Source organism: Ascaphus truei, unplaced genomic scaffold (genome assembly GCF_040206685.1).
Source record: "Ascaphus truei isolate aAscTru1 unplaced genomic scaffold, aAscTru1.hap1 HAP1_SCAFFOLD_475, whole genome shotgun sequence".
NCBI lineage: Eukaryota > Metazoa > Chordata > Amphibia > Anura > Ascaphidae > Ascaphus > Ascaphus truei.
The window spans coordinates 244,959-265,243 of NW_027456806.1; the positions used below are offsets into that span (position 1 = coordinate 244,959).

At 47.3% G+C, this 20,285-nt stretch overlaps 3 protein-coding genes across 4 annotated transcripts in view; all 3 read right to left on the reverse strand.

The window, feature by feature from the left end:
• The window catches only part of NFKBIL1 (NFKB inhibitor like 1), a 16,168-nt gene extending 14,413 nt beyond the window's left edge, over positions 1–1,755 (reverse strand). Inside the window, 1 exon segment of the mRNA XM_075584197.1 lies at positions 1,574–1,755. Within this exon segment, the coding sequence (XP_075440312.1) occupies positions 1,574–1,755 (182 nt within the window).
• Positions 1,756–3,388: 1,633 nt separating this feature from the next.
• On the reverse strand, positions 3,389–9,465 carry LOC142484940 (natural cytotoxicity triggering receptor 3-like). 2 transcript variants are annotated; one of them, XM_075584190.1, is made up of 3 exons: positions 9,301–9,465; positions 6,843–7,169; positions 3,389–4,574 (listed from the first exon to the last, which is right to left on the reverse strand). In XM_075584190.1, exons 1-3 carry the CDS (start codon positions 9,362–9,364, stop codon positions 4,462–4,464), a joined length of 504 nt encoding a protein of 167 aa, XP_075440305.1. In that variant the 5' UTR covers positions 9,365–9,465; the 3' UTR covers positions 3,389–4,461. The 2 variants fall into 2 exon arrangements, with proteins under 2 accessions (XP_075440305.1, XP_075440306.1); XM_075584191.1 differs by having other exon boundaries at positions 3,389–4,571; positions 9,301–9,457.
• A 5,055-nt stretch (positions 9,466–14,520) lies between these two features.
• On the reverse strand, positions 14,521–15,846 carry LOC142484945 (natural cytotoxicity triggering receptor 3-like). Its single transcript, XM_075584198.1, has 4 exons — positions 15,837–15,846; positions 15,342–15,668; positions 14,647–14,760; positions 14,521–14,561 (listed from the first exon to the last, which is right to left on the reverse strand). Exons 1-4 carry the CDS (start codon positions 15,844–15,846, stop codon positions 14,521–14,523), a joined length of 492 nt encoding a protein of 163 aa, XP_075440313.1.
• Between the last annotated feature and the right edge of the window lie 4,439 nt (positions 15,847–20,285).

Genomic DNA, 20,285 nt, shown 5'->3' on the forward strand with positions numbered 1-20,285 from the left:
CCCTTCTCCCCCCTCTCTATATCCCCCTTCTCCCCCCTCTCTATATCCCCCTTCTCCCCCTCTCTATATCCCCCTTCTCCCCCCTCTCTATATCCCCCTTCTCCCCCTCTCTATATCCCCCTTCTCCCCCTCTCTATATCCCCCTTCTCCCCCTCTCCCCCTTCTCCCCCTCTCCCCCTTCTCCCCCTCTCCCCCTTCTCCCCCCTCTCCCCCTTCTCCCCCCTCTCTATATCCCCCTTCTCCCCCCTCTCTATATCCCCCTTCTCCCCCCTCTCTATATCCCCCTTCTCCCCCCTCTCTATATCCCCCTTCTCCCCCCTCTCTATATCCCCCTTCCCCCCCTCTATCCCCTTCTCCCCCCTCTCTATATCCCCCTTCTCCCCCCTCTCTATATCCCCCTTCTCCCCCCTCTCTATATCCCCTTCTCCCCCTCTCTATATCCCCCTTCTCCCCCTCTCTATATCCCCCTTCTCTATATCCCCCTTCTCCCCTCTCTATATCCCCCTTCACCCCTCTCTATATCCCCCTTCTCCCCCCTCTCTATATCCCCCTTCTCCCCCTTCTCTATATCCCCCTTCTCCCCCTCTCTATATCCCCCTTCTCCCCCCTCTCTATATCCCCCTTCTCCCCCCTCTCTATATCCCCCTTCTCCCCCCTCTCTATATCCCTTCTCCCCCCCTCTCTATATCCCCCTTCTCCCCCCTCTCTATATCCCCTTCTCCCCCCTCTCTATATCCCCTTCTCCCCCTCTCTATATCCCCCTTCTCCCTCTCTATATCCCCCTTCTCCCTCTCTATATCCCCCTTCTCTATATCCCCCTTCTCCCTCTCTATATCCCCCTTCTCTATATCCCCCTTCTCCCCCCTCTCTATATCCCCCTTCTCCCCCTCTCTATATCCCCCTTCTCCCCCTCTCTATATCCCCCTTCTCCCCTCTCTATATCCCCCTTCACCCCTCTCTATATCCCCCTTCTCCCCCCTCTCTATATCCCCCTTCTCCCCCCTCTCTATATCCCCCTTCTCCCCCCTCTCTATATCCCCCTTCTCCCCCCTCTCTATATCCCCCTTCTCCCCCTTCTCTATATCCCCCTTCTCCCCCCTCTCTATATCCCCCTTCTCCCCCCTCTCTATATCCCCCTTCTCCCCCCTCTCTATATCCCCCTTCTCCCCCCTCTCTATATCCCCCTTCTCCCCCCTCTCTATATCCCCCTTCTCCCCCTCTCTATATCCCCCTTCTCCCCCTCTCTATATCCCCCTTCTCCCCCCTCTCTATATCCCCCTTCTCCCCCCTCTCTATATCCCCCTTCTCCCCCCTCTCTATATCCCCCTTCTCCCCCCTCTCTATATCCCCCTTCTCCCCTCTCTATATCCCCCTTCACCCCCCTCTCTATATCCCCCTTCTCCCCCTCTCTATATCCCCCTTCACCCCTCTCTATATCCCCTTCTCCCCCTCTCTATATCCCCCTTCTCCCCCTCTCTATATCCCCCTTCTCCCCCTCTTTCCCCCCATTATATATATATATATCCCCAGTTTCACTTCCTTATTTCCATTCCCAAGATCATATATACAGCACCTTCTTCTTCTGAGCAAGGACCGGAAGCGGCAGCACGGGTGCGTTCCGAGCCTCTCTCCCAGCCTGCGTCTTGATTGGCTCAGCCGTGCCTTGGTATTCTCTTCTCGCTGAGCATGCTGGGAGTTGTAGTTCTGCACACCCCTGGAGCCGCAGATGTGAATTTTCTTGAGAATAAGTCTCATCGGTATTATGAACCGCATGTTATATTCATTCTTTATTAAATACACGAATAAAAGGATAAAGTTCACTTATGCAACTGTATAAATGGTACATGTAATTTTATATTAATTCTTTATAAAATACATGCATAAAAGGACACAGTCTTTAACTCAAATGATATATATTTTTTATTTAATGCTAGTTTTCTATTTATCAACGTATTTACTGACATATAAACCTTCAACCACAATATTGACCAGGCCACACTACTAGGCCGCACCCACACTGTATGGCCCACACCTTGTCCACACCCCGGTGAGGTTCCCCCAAGGGGGCACCCTCAGTGAGGGGGAGGAGAGAGGTATAAGGGGGTACAGGGGCAACCTCAGAGTAAGCGGGGGGGAGAGGTATAAGGGGGGGGGGCGTATCTAATGGAGGATAGATAAGAGGGGACCCTCTCACTATGGGGGAGGGGTCTGATTAGAGATGGCAGAGGAGGGCTGCGTGAGGCTCTGTCATTACTTGCACCCACAGACAAGTAGCCAGCAGCAGGTACACAGCTGCCGACACCGCGGCACTGTAATCACCTCCGCGGGAGGAGAGGGGGTGGGGGGTTATTTATTGCAAGCAGAGGCAGAATCTAACAGAGGAAGTTTCAGAACACGAACACACACACGCACACACGAGCACACACACACACATACAAACACACACACGCACGAACACACACAAACACGCACACCTCACTACATCCGCCCCCCGGTACAAAGCCCCGCCCCCGGCATCCTCTGACCTCCAACCAATCCCCTGCTTTTACTGTAAAGCCCGCCCCCCCCCCCCCCCCCCCCGCATTCTACTATTGAAAAAAATACTCGCCGGCTGCCGCATCCCCATTACGCCGCTGCCGCCCCCGCGCACCGCCGCCGACTCGCGCACGGGACCAGAGGCAAAACCCGGGACATTTCCGGGACGGACCGGCAACCGGGACAGCCCAGAAAAAAAACGGGACTGTCCCGGCAAAACCGGGACATCTGGTCACCTTACCCAAAGTTATGAGGTGCCCTGGGCACTGGGCACCTAACCACACGGTGTCCACAGAGTCAAGCCCACCCCAAAGTGTGCGGAGTAGCGCTACCCACTTTGTGTGTGGCCGTTGGTGCACTTGTAGGTACCTTCCTGGTCTGCGTCCAGACCAGGGTAGATGGAAGATGGTGGGTCAGCAGGCCGTAACGTGAGCCCATGACGCGGTCTACCGGATCGTCTCCTGTCCGCAGGCGTCCGTCTCTGAGGGGGCTCCACCGTAAGCTACTGGGGAATCGTCCCTATCTATGGGCCTTCCCTGCAGCAGCCACAAACTACACTTGGTCGGGGCCTAGCTGGGGCCTACGTGGGCAATCTGGACTAGTCCAGGGAAGCACTGCTCCCTGGACACTACCTGCTCCGTTGGGGTCCCTCCTCCGACTGGCACGCGGTCCTGAGCGCGTCAAATGTATCTATCTCCTTCACAGAGATCCTGGGAGCCTTATTGCTGCAGCCGTCCCCTACCCCAGGGGCCAGGTGGTAAGAGGACCTGGCTACATATATATATATATAAATAATAAAAAACAGATAGTCGATACCGTTCTCTGGCTAACGAAATGCGTTTATTTGCGCGAGCTTTCGTGATACAGTGATCTCTTCTTCCGGCGATGTTACAATTGATTCAGCCAAAAAACATTCTTGAAACAAAGCATCTGTGGGTGAAGGCTATCCCTCCCCCCTGTGCAGTATGCGATTTATGACCTGAGGTGTTAAATGGTCCCTGAATGCTTGTGACGTAAGAGAGAGAGTGTGTGTGTATTGATCTGAATTTAATTAACAACACATAACAAGCCAGCACATCGCAGTTAGGTGAAAAAATATCATATAAAGAGATCCAATGTTTCGGACCCTTCACCAGATTAAGTGCGATTTAGGCCTCGTTCAGGGTGCTGGCTTCGGAGGGAGGGCGAGCTGCCGTGGGACACAAAGTATTCAAATTGAATACTGGTTGTCAGGGTAGCAGCTGCCCTGTCTCCGAAGCCCGGAGTTGACGCTGGCTACAGTTTCAATAAACGAAAAAATCGTTTTCAGCGTCACTGGGACCTAGGCAGCCAATGAAATCATTCTTGAGAATCTTCTTCATGACTGCAACTTGGATCCCTAACCTGCCGTCTGTAGCCCCGCCCCCTCCCCAACTCCTCAACTCCTGAAAACGTCTGCTGGGGATGAACACACATCGCCCAGCAGACTGCCACCCTCCCTTCCGAACGCCCTCCCTCCAACTCCTGCCTCTTGCACCCTGAACGAGGCCTTAAGAGTCAGTTTTGACACAAAATGAATGTCTATCTGTGCAGAAACCCCACAAATGTCTTATAATTAAAGTGGTCAGTAGGCTACCCTTTAAATCAGATTATGAAGCGTTTTTGTTGTTTTCACATCATTTTTTTGGAGAAGGCCCGAAAAGCCTGCAGTAGAGTGTCCACACGGCTGCTGCTGCTGCTTCTTCTAACTCGCTCCAGTTTGCCAGCAGTCGCAGACCTGTATCACATTATCAGTGAAGCTGTCTTATCTTGAACTCCTCCGTAAAACTACTTTTGAAGTCTAAGAATGCCACTGTTTAATAGGTGATTGGCGGCCATAATAATTTAGCTTTTGGGGATCCATTTTGTCTGACTAAAATACAGTGGAGAAATCAGTGATGGGGTATGTTAAAGTGAGTGTTTAATTAAGATGCTAAGAAGGATGATGAGAATGATGAGGAAGAAGATGTGAAGGATTTCCATTGAGAGCCAGAGAATCCCCATATTGCAGTCCCGACCTGCTGAGGGAGGTCAAGGTTAGGTTATGCGTGTAATGGTCTGAACATGGGGTTTGGGCGAGCTTGAAGGAGTTATAGGGAGCGGTTATATGGGGTAATAGGAGGAGCTATAGGGGGAGGTTATATAGGGCAATAGGAGTAATTATTGGGACAGGGCAATATAAGGAGTTATAGGGAGAGGTTATATGGGGTAATAGGAGGAGTTATAGGGAAGGGTTATATGGGGTAATAGGAGGCGTTATAGGGACCGGTTATATGGAGTAATAGGAGGAGTTATAGGGAGAGGTTATATGGGGTAATAGGAGGAGTTATAGGGACCGGTTATATGGAGTAATAGGAGGAGTTATAGGGAGCTGTTATATGGGGTTATAGGAGGAGTAATAGGGAGCGGTTATATGGGGTAATAGGAGGAGTTATAGGGAGAGGTTATAGGGGGTAATAGGAGGAGTTATAGGGACCGGTTATATGGAGTAATAGGAGGAGTTATAGGGAGAGGTTATATGGGGTAATAGGAGGAGTTATAGGGACCGGTTATATGGAGTAATAGGAGGTGTTATAGGGAAGGGTTATATGGGGTAATAGGAGGTGTTATAGGGAAGGGTTATATTAGGCAATAGGAGGATCTATAGGGGGGGTAATATGGGGCAATAGGGGGAGCTATAGGGAGGGGTTATATGGGGTAATAGGAGGTGTTATAGGGAGCAGTTATATGGGGAAATAGGAGGAGTTATAGGGAAGGGTTATATTAGGCAATAGGAGGAGCTATAGGGGGAGGTAATATGGGGCAATATAAGGAGTTATTGGGAGAGGTTATATAGGGTAATAGGAGTTATAGAGAACAGTTATATGAAGAAGTAGGAGGAGTTATAGAGAGTGGTTACTTGAGAAAATACGAGAAGTTATAGGGAGATGTTGTATGGGGTAATAGGAGAAATTATAGGGGGCAGTTATATGAGGCAATAGGACGAGTTATAGTTAGTGTCATACGGGCAATAGGAGTAGTTATAGGGAGTGGTTATATGGGGTAATAGGAGGAGCTATAGGAAGCATATGGGTTAATTGGAGTTATATGGAGCGGTTATATGGGGTAATAGGAGAGTTATAGGAAGTGGTTATATGGGGTGATAGGAGTTATAGGGAGAGGTTAAATGGGGTAATAGGAGAGTTATAGGGAGCGGTTATATGGGGTAATAGGAGGAGTTATAGGAAGCGGTTATATGGGGTAATAGGAGTTATAGGGAGGGGTTACAGTATATGGGGTAATAGGAGGTGTTATAGGGTGTGGTTATATGGAGCAATAGGAGGAGTAACAGGGAGCGTTTATATGGGGTAATAGGAGTTATAGGGAGCGGTTATATGGGGTAAGAGGAGGAGTTATAGGGTGTGGTTATATGGGGCAATAGGACGAGTTATAGGAAGCATTTATATGGGATAATGGGAGGTGTTATATGGGGTAATAGGAGGAGTTATAGGAAGCAGTTATATGGGATAATGGGAGGAGTTATATGGGGTAATAGGAGGAGTTATAGGTAGCGGTTATATGGGGCAAATAGAGGAGTTATAGGAAGCGGTTATATGGGGCAAATAGAGGAGTTATAGGAAGCGGTTATATGGGGTAATAGGAGAGTTATAGGAAGTGGTTATATGGGGTGATAGGAGTTATAGGGAGAGGTTATATGGGGTAATAGGAGGAGTTATAGGAAGCGGTTATATGGGGTAATAGGAGTTATAGGGAGGGGTTACAGTATATGGGGTAATAGGAGGTGTTATAGGGTGTGGTTATATGGAGCAATAGGAGGAGTAACAGGGAGCGTTTATATGGGGTAATAGGAGTTATAGGGAGCGGTTATATGGGGTAAGAGGAGGAGTTATAGGGTGTGGTTATATGGGGCAATAGGACGAGTTATAGGAAGCATTTATATGGGATAATGGGAGGTGTTATATGGGGTAATAGGAGGAGTTATAGGAAGCAGTTATATGGGATAATGGGAGGAGTTATATGGGGTAATAGGAGGAGTTATAGGTAGCGGTTATATGGGGCAAATAGAGGAGTTATAGGAAGCGGTTATATGGGGCAAATAGAGGAGTTATAGGAAGCGGTTATATGGGGCAAATAGAGGAGTTATAGGAAGCGGTTATGTGAGGTAATAGGAGGAGTTATAGGGAACATATGGGTTAATTGGAGTTATAGGGAGAAGTTATATGGCGCAATAGGAGGTGTTACAGTGAGCGGTAATGTGGGGTAATGGAAGGGACATGGACAATAAATACCTGGTTGTCTTTTTGTCACCTCCACTCTGGTCCCATTTCCGATCCCTTTCCTCCCACCGAAAGCCTCCACTCGACAGCAGTAGGTTCCTGAATCGTTCTCGGTCACGTTGACGATAGTTATTTCTCGATGGTTGGATTGAAAGGTGACTCTGTTTCGGTAACATGGGCTACTCTCGAGAGGGGGGAGGTCCCCGCAGTCCAGAGACCAGATGACTGTGTAATGGGACTTCTCAATCCCAAAGGTGCAATTCATGGTCACTGAATCGCCAAACTCAGCTCTGATGATTGCAGGTTGCTCCACTGTCAGGTCGAGGTCACCGCTACCATCTTTATGGAAGAGAGGATTATGGGTAATGAGGCAAAGCTTCTCTGATCCCCAGTGGAACGGACCACTTTAACCAACTAAACAAATCACTGTCATTAGGTCACTTGCCCCTATGTGGGACTGACCCGTTAAACCATTAAACATGTCCCTGTCACAAAGCGGCTCAATTAGCCCAAATTCTCCAATGGCACACAGACCCAAGCCTTAGAAGATGGGTAGAGTTGGAGAAAAAATGTTGTGCACCGATTGATATCCAAACGCTGATCTGGCTGCCCAAGGCAAGGGCGCGCCAGATCAGCACACCACTACAGACCATTGCCAACTCTATTCGAGTGTGGGAGGCCTCCAAATTTAGTTGTAACTTAACTACAAAGGCATCTCTTATGACGCCAATCATCGGCAACCCAGACTTCGCTCCGGGCCTAGCCAGTAAGAATATGAAATATTGGATGCAGGCGGGCATTATCCGACTTAATGATCTGAGGGACAGGATAAGTATACAATCATTTGAACAAATTAAATCCGCAAAAAATATCCCACAAACAGAATTTTTTAAGTACCTTCAGATCAGGGATTTCTATAACAAAACTGCAATTAGACCAAAACGCACTAATTTTGAGCAGCTGTGCTCCAGAGATACGGACACAAGGGGACTCACATCTAGGATGTATGGGGAAGTAGTCTGTCCAAAATTGACAAGCGAGACCCGGCCAAGCTACATGCGACAGTGGGAGACAGACCTAGGGGAGACATTAGAGGACGAGGAGTGGGAGCAGATCATACAAGCAGCGGCTAAAAGCTCCATCTGTACCACACTAAAGGAGAACGCGTATAAGGTCCTGATGCGGTGGTACTACACCCCAACTAGATTGGCTAAATTTGTTAAGGGCTACTCCCCGCTCTGCCCAAAACGGTGCGGGGAGACGGCCGACCTGCAACACATGCTGTGGTCTTGCGCTAAGGTGGCCCCGATTTGGGAACAGATTAGAGATTGGTTACAGCGGATTCTCGGTTGGGAGATCCCCCTGGACCCGTGGTTGTTCCTACTGGGCAGACGGATCCAGGGTATGCCAAATGCGACACACAAATTAATAACGCATTTCGCAATTGCCACCAGGTGCGAGATTGCAGCATTATGGAAGCAGACAGCAATTCCAGTTATCCCAAAGATTCGGAATCGAATTTGGCTCGTTTGTCGGATGGAACAATTAACGAGTTTGGTTAATGACACCGGCACAAATTTCCTGAAAGTCTGGTCACCATGGCTAGCACAGGCGGACATCCCCGGGGTGGACACCACCGCAATTCTGCTATAATACTCGAGAACGCGTTCTCCTTTGGAGGGCAGAAGCCAATAGACACATAGAGACGTACAGTTTGAACACAGCCCCCTAAGTAACAATTAACAACCCGACGACCCTACTGTTCAACGTCAAGGTGATTATCTAGCACTAGATACAGGTTTGCAAACAGAACTACCTCCACGGAAAAGGCGACGAAACGCATAAGCGGACCCCTCGACGGCAGAAACTTCTGGAGCAGACTCCTCCCCGCCCCCCCCCCCCCCCCCCTCCCTACCCCCACCCCCTCCCCCCCCCTCTTGTCCGATGTCCGGTTTGTCCTGTATGTCTTTTATGTACTGTCCCTGTCATAAAACAAAGTAGCCTTAATAAGGGACAGCTGTTATTAAAGAGAATAAGAAAATAAGATGTTGGGGGATGGGAATGCAATGGGCTGTGATATATTGTCAGAATATGTATCCCCAATAAAGAAAATTGAAGTTGGAAAAAAAAAAACATGTCACTGTCATTAGGTCACTTTGCCCCTACATGGGACTGACCCTTTAACCCATTAAACACGTCACTGTCATTAGGTCACTTTGCTCATACATGGGACTGACCCTTTAACCCATTAAACACGTCACTGTCATTAGGTCACTTTGCCCCTACGTAGGACTGACCCTATAACCCATTAACCACGTCTCTGCCATTAGGTCATTTTGCTCCTCCGTAGGACTGACCCGTTAACCCATTAAACACCTCCCTGTCATTTGGTCACTTTGCCCCTACGTGGGACTGACCCTTTAACCCATTAAACACGTCCCTGTCACATTCTACCAATATACATTCTAACCAGCCCACCGGTGAAAAGCCAAATGTTGAATGAAGAAGACCTTGAAGAGGAGAGCGAGCGCCATTTGTCTGTGAGTGCGAGGGACTAAAGTAACAGGTAGAAGGAGGCGGCACACACTGCCCCACTTCTTTAAACCGGAATGGCACTCTCGCTCTCGTTGGTGATGTCACGGAATGTGTGTGGTCATGGCTGCTCTAACCACCGCGCCGCTGGCACGTCTTCAAGGCGACATGTGAACACACCTTCCCGTTTTGGAACTAGGGCAGTTTTTTTTTTTACTGATACCTTTTAATTTGTCCTATTTTATTCTGAGATGTCCCGTATTCTTCAAGTGAGGGAAATATTAATACATTGGTAACAGTGACCTAGTCAGGAGTGACATGTAAAGGGACAGTCCCACGTAAGGGCAAAGTGACCTAATGAAAGGGACGTGTTTAATGGGTTAAAGGGTCAGTCACACGTAAGGGCAAAGTGACCTAATGACAGGGATGTGTTTAATGGGTTAGAGAGTCAGTCCCACGTAGGACCAAAGTGACCTAATGACAGGGACGTGTTTAATGGGTTAAAGGGTCAGTCCCACGTAGGGGCAAAGTGACCTAATGACAGGGACCAGTGTTTAATGGGTTAAAGGGTCAGTCCCACGTAGGGGCAAAGTGACCTAATGACAGGGACGTGGTTAATGGGTTAAAGGGTCAGTCCCACGTAGGGGCAAAGTGACCTAATGACAGGGACGTGTTTAATGGGTTAAAGGGTCAGTCCCACGTAGGGGCAAAGTGACCTAATGACAGGGATGTGTTTAATGGGTTAGAGGGTCAGTCCCACGTAGGGGCAAAGTGACCTAATAACAGGGGCGTGGTTAATGGGTTAAAGGGTCAGTCCCACGTAGGGGCAAAGTGACCTAATGACAGGGACGTGTTTAATGGGTTAAAGGGTCAGTCCCACGTAGGGGCAAAGTGACCTAATGATAGGGACGTGTTTAATGGGTTAAAGGGTCAGTCCCACGTAGGGGCAAAGTGACCTAATGACAGGGACGTGTTTAATGGGTTAAAGGGTCAGTCCCACGTAAGGGCAAAGTGACCTAATGCAAGGACGTGTTTAATTGGTTAGAGGGTCAGTCCCACGTAAGGGCAAAGTGACCTAATGACAGGGACGTGTGTAATGGGTTAAAGGGACAGTCCCACGTAGGAGCAAAGTGACCTAATGACGGGGATGTGTTTAATGGGTTAAAGGGTCAGTCCCACGTAGGGGCAAAGTGACCTAATAACAGGGATGTGTTTAATGAGTTAAAGGGTCAGTCCCACGTGGGTGCAAAGTGACCTAATGACAGGGACCTGTTTAATGGGTTAAAGGGTCAGTCCCACGTAGGGGCAAAGTGACCTAATGACACGGATGTGTTTAATGGGTTAAAGGGTCTATCCCACGGCGGGGCAACGTGACCTAATGACAGGGACGTGTTTAATGGGTTAAACGGTCAGTCCCACGTAGGAGCAAAGTGACCCAATGACAGGGACGTGTTTAATGGGTTAAAGAGTCAGTCCCACGTAGGAGCAAAGTGACCTAATGACAGGGACGTATTTAATGGGTTAAAGGGTCAGTGCCACGTAGGAGCAAAGTGAGCTAATGACAGGGACGTGTTTAATGGGTTAAAGGGTCAGTCCCACGTAGGGGCAAAGTGACCCAATGACAGGGACGTGTTTAATGGGTTACAGGGTCAGTCCCACTTTGGAGCAAATTGACCTAATAACGGGGATGTGTTAATGGGTTAAATGTAGGTGATTAAGAGAAGAAAAAGTATTTAAACATTTTTGTTTTCAACATTTAATATCTCAACATAGTAAATCTAATGCTTGGAAGTGTCTTCACAATCTTTACCTAAGTCTCTTTTGTGATAAGACTGTGTGGAAGCTGCTGCCCCCACAGGGAATCCAGATATTTCTAATCTTTGTTAGGAAACGTATTAACCTTGATTTGAATCCCCTTCTGTCTCTTGCCCTTTGTTAATACCCTCCCTGGCCTGTCAAAACTATCACAACCTCTTCACCCCCGTAATGCCCCCTAGGGGGTATCTAATACGCTATTATACCCCGTCTCCCTCCTGCAATACCCCTCCACCCCCCCCCCAATGGGGTAAGTGACAGCATACCCTCTCTCCCAGAAGTCGCTAAGAATAAAAGGTACAAATTATAATACAATGTTCCCACGTGTAGCACTGACAGCGTCCGTAGCGCAGTACACAGAATTTTGCAGTGATTCCCTCCCCCCCTCTGAGCGTACCATCTCATTTTTCAGGGGGATCAAGTGATGTATGTGAGGAGAGCCGGCAGCGGGACTTGAACCTGTGTCCCCCCCATCTTCACAGCCCGTGCTCTTCCCGATGCTTGTCTGTTGAACCTGAGTTCAATTCCCCTTACAATCCGAATGTTTTTGGCACCCCAATGATATCGTCACCAATTGTGTGTGCTGCGCTACAGACGCTGTCAGCCCCGTAGGTAAAGAATGATCCTTATTCTAGGCTTTATTATTTTGTTTATTTGTCGCAGCCCGAATGGAGGTGCGAGGTTGAGGACTGGGAATGTCCCTTTTTGATCCTGGTCACCCCCGCGTGGTGACGGATGCGTAGGTCGCCCTGTCCTCGCGCTGTCTGGCGCTCGGGCGCGGGAGGGCGCTCACTCGGCAGATCTCGGCATAATGCAGGCCGGGCTCCGGTCTCTCGGCTTCACTGCCCTACAAAGTTAGACGGGGGGGCGCCAGTCGGCGCATGGGAACCACTCGTTAGGAGTTAACGATGGCAGTCTCACTCACACAACGTCCCACTCACTGGAAGGCAGTCTCACTCACACAACATCCCACAGACTCACTCACTGGAAGGCACGCACTCTTTAGAATGCAGTCTCACTCAGAGCACAGTCTTACTCACAGAAAGCAGTCACACTCGCTGAAAGATAGTCTCACTCATTAGAACTAGTCTTACTCATTGGAAGGCAGACTCGCTCACTGGAACGCAGTCTCACTCACTGGAAGGCAGACTCTCTCACTGAAAGGCAGACTCACTCACTGGAAGGCAGACTCACTCACTGGAAGGCAGACTCACTCACTGGAAGGTAGACTCACTCACTGGAAGGCAGACTCACTCACTGGAAGGCAGACTCGCTCACTGGAAGGCAGATTCGCTCACTGGAAGGCAGACTCGCTCACTGGAAGGCAGACTCGCTCACTGGAAGGCAGACTCACTCACACAACATCCCCCAGACTCACTCACTGGAAGGCAAACTCACTCACTGGAAGGCAGACTCACTCACTGGAAGGCAGACTCACTCACTGGAAGGCAGACTCACTCACTGGAAGGTAGACTCACTCACTGGAAGGCAGACTCGCTCACTGGAAGGCAGATTCGCTCACTGGAAGGCAGACTCACTCACTGGAAGGCAGACTCACTCACTGGAAGGCAGACTCACTCACTGGAAGGCAGACTCACTCACTGGAAGGCAGACTCGCTCACTGGAAGGCAGACTCACTCACACAACATCCCCCAGACTCACTCACTGGAAGGCAAACTCACTCACTGGAAGGCAGACTCACTCACTGGAAGGCAGACTCACTCACTGGAAGGCAGACTCACTCACTGGAAGGTAGACTCACTCACTGGAAGGCAGACTCGCTCACTGGAAGGCAGATTCGCTCACTGGAAGGCAGACTCGCTCACTGGAAGGCAGACTCACTCACTGGAAGGCAGACTCACTCACTGGAAGGCAGACTCACTCACTGGAAGGCAGACTCACTAACTAGAAGGCAGACTCACTCACTGGAAGGCAGTCTCACTCACTGGAAGGCAGTTTCACTCACTGGAAGGCAGTTTCACTCAATGGAAGGCAGACTCACTCACTGGAAGGCAGACTCACTCACTGGAAGGCAGGATCACTCACTGGAAGACAGACTCACTCTTTGGAGACAGGCTCACTCACTGGAAGGTAGTCTTGCCCATTGGAAGGCAGGCTCACTCACTGGAAGGTAGACTCATACATTGGAAGGCAGCCTCACTCACTGGAAGGTAGACTCATACATTGGAAGACAGTACAACTCATTGGAAGAAGATCTCACTCGTTAGAAGGGAGTTTCATTGATTGTAATGCAGTTTCACTCACAAGGCAGACTCAATTATTGCAAGCCAGTCTCACTCATAAGAAGGCAGTCTCACTCACTGGAAGGCAGTTGCAATCACTGGAAGGCAGACTCACTCATGGGAAGGCAGACTTACTCATAAGAAGACATACCCACTGCAAGGCTGTCTCACCCATTGGAAGGCAGACTCACTCACTGAAAGGCAGACACTCATTGGAAGGCAGTCTCACTCATTGGAAGGCAGCCTCACTCACTGAAAGGCAGACACTCATTGGAAGGCAGTCTCACTCATTGGAGGGCAGTCTCACTCATAAGAAGACATACTCACTGGAAGGCTGTCTCACCCATGGGAAAGCATACACACTCACTGGAAGGTAGTCTCACTCATAAGAAGACATACTCACTGGAAGGCTGTCTCCCCCATGGGAAAGCATACACACTCACTGGAAGGCAGTCTCAGTCACAAGGCAGTCTCACTCATTAGAAGACAGACTCACTGGAAGGCTGTCTCCCCCATGGGAAAGCAGACTCACTCACTGGAAGGCAGTCTTACTCACTGGAAGGCAGTCTCAGTCACAAGGCAGTCTCACTCATTAGAAGACAGACTCACTGGAAGCTGTCTCACCCATGGGGAAGCAGTCTCACTTATTGGAAGGTAGTCTCACTCAATAAAGGTATGTACTGTAGTTCACTCACCTGTGGCTGGTTCTGAAACGCACCCGAACCTTTAAAAGGAACAAAAAAATGGGATTGTAAACTCAACAACTGCATTTAATACGCGGCAAACTCAGTTACTGCATATTAATGTGTTTTTTTAGCATCGTTACAGTATGAGATGGGCCTCACACCCTCAGATCAGGGGTTCTCAACACCCCTCCCCCCAACAGGTCAGGTTTTCAGGGTATCCCAGCTTCAGCACAGGTGGCCCAATCTGATTGAGCCACCTGTGCTGAAGCAGGGGCTGATTGAGCCACCTATGCTGAAGCAGGGACTGACTGAGCCACCTATGCCGGAGCTGGGACTGATTGAGTCACCTTTGCTGAAGCAGGGACTGATTGAGCCACCTGTGCTGAAGCAGGGATATCCTGAAAACCTGACCTGTTAGGGGGTGGTGGGGGCTCGAGGACGGAAGATTAGCACCTCTGTGTTAGATGCCAGATAATAAAAAGACAGATGTCATATCGAGATAAAAACGCTTTAGGGTTCAAACTGATTTGAACAACTTACCCCGGAGGCGAGATTTAATTAACACTGCCAGCAGGGCAATAACAACGCAAGTCTCAAATCCTACAACACCAAGCAAAATAAAACATTTCCTCTCTCCGTCGCGGGATACTGCAACTACGAGAAAATTATATTTATATACATAAGTACACAGAAATGGATGTGTGTGTGTCTGTGTGTGTGTGTCTGTGTGTGTGTCTGGGTCTCTGTGTTTGTGTGTCTGTGTGTGTGTGTGTCTGTGTCTGTGTGTGTGTGTGTGTGTGTGTGTCTGTGTGTGTGTCTGTGTGTGTGTCTGTGTGTGTTTAGATCACGTAAGTCCACAATGGAACTGACCCTTTATCCCATTAAACACGTCACTGTCATTAGGTAACTTTGCCCCTACGTGGGACTGACCCTGTAACCCATTAAACACGTCACTGCCATTTAGTCACTTTATTTGTAGATGGGACTGACCCTTTAACCCATTAAACATGTCCCTGGCATTAAGTTACTTTGCTCCTATATGGGACTGACCCTTTAACTCATTAAACATGTCCCTGGCATTGAGTTACTTTGCCCCTATATGGGACTGACCCTTTAACAATACTGGTTAGGACGAGTTTTGAAAAATCCTACCTAGTTCTGTGTTTATCACCTTTACTCTGGTTCCATTTCCGATCCCTATATGGGGTGATGGAAGGGACATGGACAACAAATACCTGGTTGTCTTTTTGTCACCTCCACTCTGGTCCCATTTCCGATCCCTTTCCTCCCACCGAAAGCCTCCACCCGACAGCAGTCGGTTCCTGAATCGTTCTCGGTCACGTTGACGATAGTTATTTCTCGATAGTTGGATTGGACGGTGACTCTGTTTTGGTAACATGGGCTACTCTCGAGAGGGGGGAGGTCCCCGCAGTCCAGAGACCAGGTGACTGTGTAATGGGACTTCTCAATCCCAAAGGTGCAATTCATGGTCACTGAATCGCCAGCCTCGGCTCTGATGATTGCAGGTTGCTCCACTGTCAGGCCGAGGTCACCGCTACCATCTTTACGGAAGAGAGGATTATGGGAAATCAGTGGTCAGCTTTGGGATTCATGTCTCTTCACTAATTCATTTCTTGAAAGTGAAAGCTCTGCACAATGTTCATCCCAGCTTTAATTTCTCGCTATATCTCGGCTCAACTCCTGAGTACTGCTCCTTGCCGTCTCATTACCACCTTCCATCGCGACTGCTCTCTCCTACATCACTACCCACCATCAAGGCCAGTCACTGCCATCCACTGCACTTCCTCCTTCCCCTTCTGTCTCAGCAAGTCTCCCAACATCCTCCTTCGATTGTAAGCTCTCCTGGGCAGGGTGAAATTAAAATAGACAAACACCCAGCCACATAGAAGTTCCAACCTTCCTCTTACAAGTTAACTTACATAGGTACATAGCTACATAGTTACATAGCAGATGAGGTTGAAAAAAGACGTACGTCCATCAAGTTCAACCTATGCTAAATTTAGACAGCAGATGCTTTATCCTATATCTATACTTACTTATTGATCCAGAGGAAGGCAAACAAAAAACCCCAGAATCATATCATCCAATGATATCTCATAAGGGGGAAATAAATTCCTTCCTGACTCCAAGAATTGGCAATCGGATTACTCCCTGGATCAACATCCTTCCCATGTATACTTACTTGGTATATCCCTGTATACCTTTCCCATCTAAAAAGATGTCCAACCTTTTTTTTTTAACAAAACTATTGTATCTGCCATCGCAGTCTCCATGGGTAATGAATCCCACACTGTAACTGCCCTTACTGTAAAGAACCCTTTCCTTTGTAGCTGGTGAAATCTCCTTTCCTTCAACCTTAAATGATGCCCCTGAGTCCTTGGGATGAATAGTTCTTTTGAAAGCTCCCTGTACTGTCCCCGAATATATTTGTATATAGTTATCATATCTCCTCTAAGGCCTCGGCCAAGGTACTTGCTTGCTGGCGGAGGCGCGCTGAGGCGCGCTTCTGCTCAGCACTGAGCCCCTACAGCCGCAATTAGAGCGGCTTTAGTAGGAGCTCGCCTACGCTTCCGCAAGCGCGGAAGCGTAGGTCTTAGGTAATTTTTAAATTCACGCGCTTGCCGGAGCGCAGGGCCGGTCACGTGAGCGGTTCGTCCAATGAGGGCGAACCAGCTCCGTGATGTCACTGGCCCGCCCCCGGTACGCCCCCTGACGGCGCGCAGGGAAAGCACCTGCAAGGCCAGGGAAAGCACCCGCTTTCCCTGAGCCTCAGCGCGCCTCAGCACGCCAGCGGGGAGCTTGGCCGAGGCCTTAGACGCCTCTTTCTTTTTCCAATCTTTTTTATTGTTTTCACAAAACATCTCTTTAAACATTGACATTCGCATCACAAGGTAGTTGTCCCACAAAGCATTTGTGGGATTTTTAACATAATAACATATATAGCATTTCTAATCCCGAACAGGTACTATAACAGTTTTGTGAACAAATCTTGTGAGTCGTGCTTATGTAGACGCCTCTTTTCTAATGTAAATAAATGTAATTTAGCTAGCCTCTCCTCATAAGTTAGATTGTCCATCCCCTTTATTAATTTGGCGGCTCTTCTCTGCACTCTCTCTAGTTCTATAACGTCTTTTCTAAGGAGTGGTGACCAAAATTGTACTCCATATTCAAGGTGTGGTCTTACTAATGCTTTGTAAAGGGGCATAATTATGTTTACTTCCCTTCCATCCATTGCCCGTTTGATGCATGATAAGATTTTGTTTGCCTTTGCAGCTACTGCATGACATTGGGCACGATTGCTAAGCCTGCTGTCTACAAGCACTCCTAAATCCTTCTCCAGCAAGGATTTCCCCATTATTAAACCTCATCTGCCATTTACCAGCCCAAGTTTCCAGTCTCTCCAAGTCCTTCTAGAGAGAAATTACATCCTGCTCTGATTCTATTACCTTACCCAATTTAGTATCATCAACAAAGATGCAGACTTTGCTCTCGATGCCAACCTCAAGGTCTTTAATAAACAAGTTAAAAAGCAGGGGTAATCCATTTATGACAACCCTCTGTTGTCTATCCTTCAACCAGTTTTCAATCCGGGTGCATATGTTTTTACTGAGTCCAATTTGCTTTATTTTGTACACCAACCTCGTGTGGAACCGTATCAAAAGCTTTTGCAAAATCTAAGTAGACCACGTCAACTGCATTACCCTGGTCTAAATTCCTACTTACCTTCTCAAAGAAACAAATAAGGTTAGTTTGGCATGATCTATCCTTCATAAATCCATGCTGACTATTACTAATAATTTTGTTTTCCATTAGGTATTACTGAATATTATCCCGTATTAAACCTTCAAGTAGTTTCCCCACTATTGAAGTCAGGCTTACAGGTCTGTAATTCCTCGGTTGTGATCTAGCTCCCTTTTTAAATATAGGCACCACATCTGCTTTACGCCAATCTTGTGGTACTGAGCCTGTGGAAATGGAGTCATTGAATATTAAATGTAATGGTTTGGCTATTACTGAACTTAACTCCTTGAGAACTCTTGGATGTATGCCTTCGGGGCCAGGTGCCTTATTTACTTTAATTTTTTCAAGCTGCCTATAAACTTCTTCCTCAATTAACCAATTGTTCATTAATATGGAGGTTGTGGCTTCCTCCTGCGGCACTACTATTAAAATGGATTCTTCCCTGGTAAACACAGAGGCAAATAATGTGTTTAATACCTCAGCTTTTTCCTTATCTCCAATAATCTGCCTAACCATCTCACACTGAAAGGGTCCTATATTTTCTTTTCTCATTTTTTTGTTATTAAGGTACTTAAAGAACTTTTCAGGGTTGACCTTACTTTCTATTGCAATCCTTTTTCATTATCCATTTTTGCTAATTTGATTGCCCTTTTGCAATTTTTGTTACTTATAATTCTGATACGATGTCTCTGTCCCTTCTGACTTAAAGAATCTAAACGCCTTCCTCTTCTTGTCCATTTCCTCCCCTACCTGTTTATTTAGCCACATTGGTTTTGACTTATTTATTTTATACTTATTACCCAAGGGTATACACTGATAAGTGTGCTATTCTAACAATGTTTTAAAGACTGCCCATTTATCCTCTACATTTTCCCTGCAAAAACATCATCCCAGTGTATTACTTGTAGATTAGATCTCTGTTTATTAAAATCCACCTTTCTAAAGTTTAAGGTCTTTGTTGAACTCAAGTAATGTTTTTTGATCATTTATTTTAAATGAGACCATGTTATGATCACTGTTACCCAAATGTTCCAGGACTTGAATATTTGCTTTTACTTCTGCATTGTTTGATATTACCAAATCCAGTACTACCCCTCTCTTGGTTGGTTCCTCAATAATTTGGGTTGTATAATTATCTTTAAGCACCCCAAAAAAACTGTTTTCTTTTGTTGTAATGCTAATGTCAAATCTCCAGTCTATGCCTGGATAATTAAACTCACCCATTATGCAAACATGACCCAGTTTTGATGCCTTCTCCATTTGCAAAAGTATTTTACCTTCCTCAATCTCACAGATATTTGGTGGTTTATAGCTTATCCCTACAAACATTTTCTTTATACTTTTACCTCCACTGCTAATTTCTATGCACAAGGTCTCTACGTTTTCATCATTCCCTTCATAGACATCATCCCTTATAATAGATTTTAGATCCGTTTTAACATATAAGCATACTCCACCTCCCCTTCTATTTGGCCGATCCTTCCGAAAAAGGGAGTAACCCTCTAAATTAACTGCCCAGTCATGAGTTTCATCCCACCATGTTTCAGTAATGCCTATGATATCATACTGCTCCTTTGCAGCTATTAATTCAAGCTCCCCCATTTTATCTGTCAGGCTTCTTGCATTAGCAAACATGCATTTAAGTTTTTTTTCAGCCTGTACTATTATCTCCTTCGTCCTTTCTGCGCCCACTTGGTTTAGTCTTTAGAAGTTTTCTAGTATTATCTCTATTTACTATGGGTATCTCACTGCTTGTCAAACTTGCACTTGCCCCCATTCTACCTCCATACCCCCTTGTATCCTCCTCTATTCCATTTAGTTAGTTATGTTTCATTCCCCTCCCCCCTCCATCCTAGTTTAAAATCTCCTCTTTAACATTCTTTTTAGCATTCTCCCCCCTAGCACAGAAGATCCCTCTTCATTGAGGTGCAATCCGTCCCTAGAATAAAGATGGAAATAAAGAATAAAGAATAGAAATAAGCTTGCGTATCCTGATCTGCGTGACTGGTTGATTTCAACTTAAGTTTTGTATTATCTGCAAACTATTTATTTGGAATTTTTTTGTAACACGCTACTCACCTAGAAACTCGGTACTAGAGCTCATGTAAGAACCTAGAGAGGACACCCATCTCAGACCTACGATCGAGGTCTCATAATTTCTTTACGGGCAGAAAATAGATGTGAGGGTTGAAAATTTACCCGTAGATTGTAAGGGGGAGATTTGTCAAGCGCAGACCGGCCATTAACTGCCATTCAAGTCAATGGCATTTAACGGGTGGTGGTACGATACCCTACATCGGAGTTTAGGGAATCCCGGTGTTAAACTCTTACCACATAGCATTTGACGACAGATAAGAACCACTTGGCCACCGTGACCATTTTACTATCTGCTAGAAAATCTCAGACCCTGTTGGATC

Coding starts and splice junctions, on each gene's coding strand:
- LOC142484945 (XM_075584198.1), bottom strand. Junction 14,761..15,341: donor GGTGACAAAAAGACAACCAG/GTATTTGTTGTC, acceptor ATTTTCTCGTAG/TTGCAGTATCCCGCGACGGA. Junction 14,562..14,646: donor AATTAAATCTCGCCTCCGGG/GTAAGTTGTTCA, acceptor CATCTAACACAG/AGGTGCTAATCTTCCGTCCT.
- LOC142484940 (XM_075584190.1), bottom strand. CDS start 9,364: ATGGCGCTCGCTCTCCTCTTCAAGGTCTTCTTCATTCAACATTTGGCT. Junction 7,170..9,300: donor GGCTTTTCACCGGTGGGCTG/GTTAGAATGTAT, acceptor TCTTCCATAAAG/ATGGTAGCGGTGACCTCGAC. Junction 4,575..6,842: donor GGTGACAAAAAGACAACCAG/GTATTTATTGTC, acceptor GACCTCCCTCAG/CAGGTCGGGACTGCAATATG.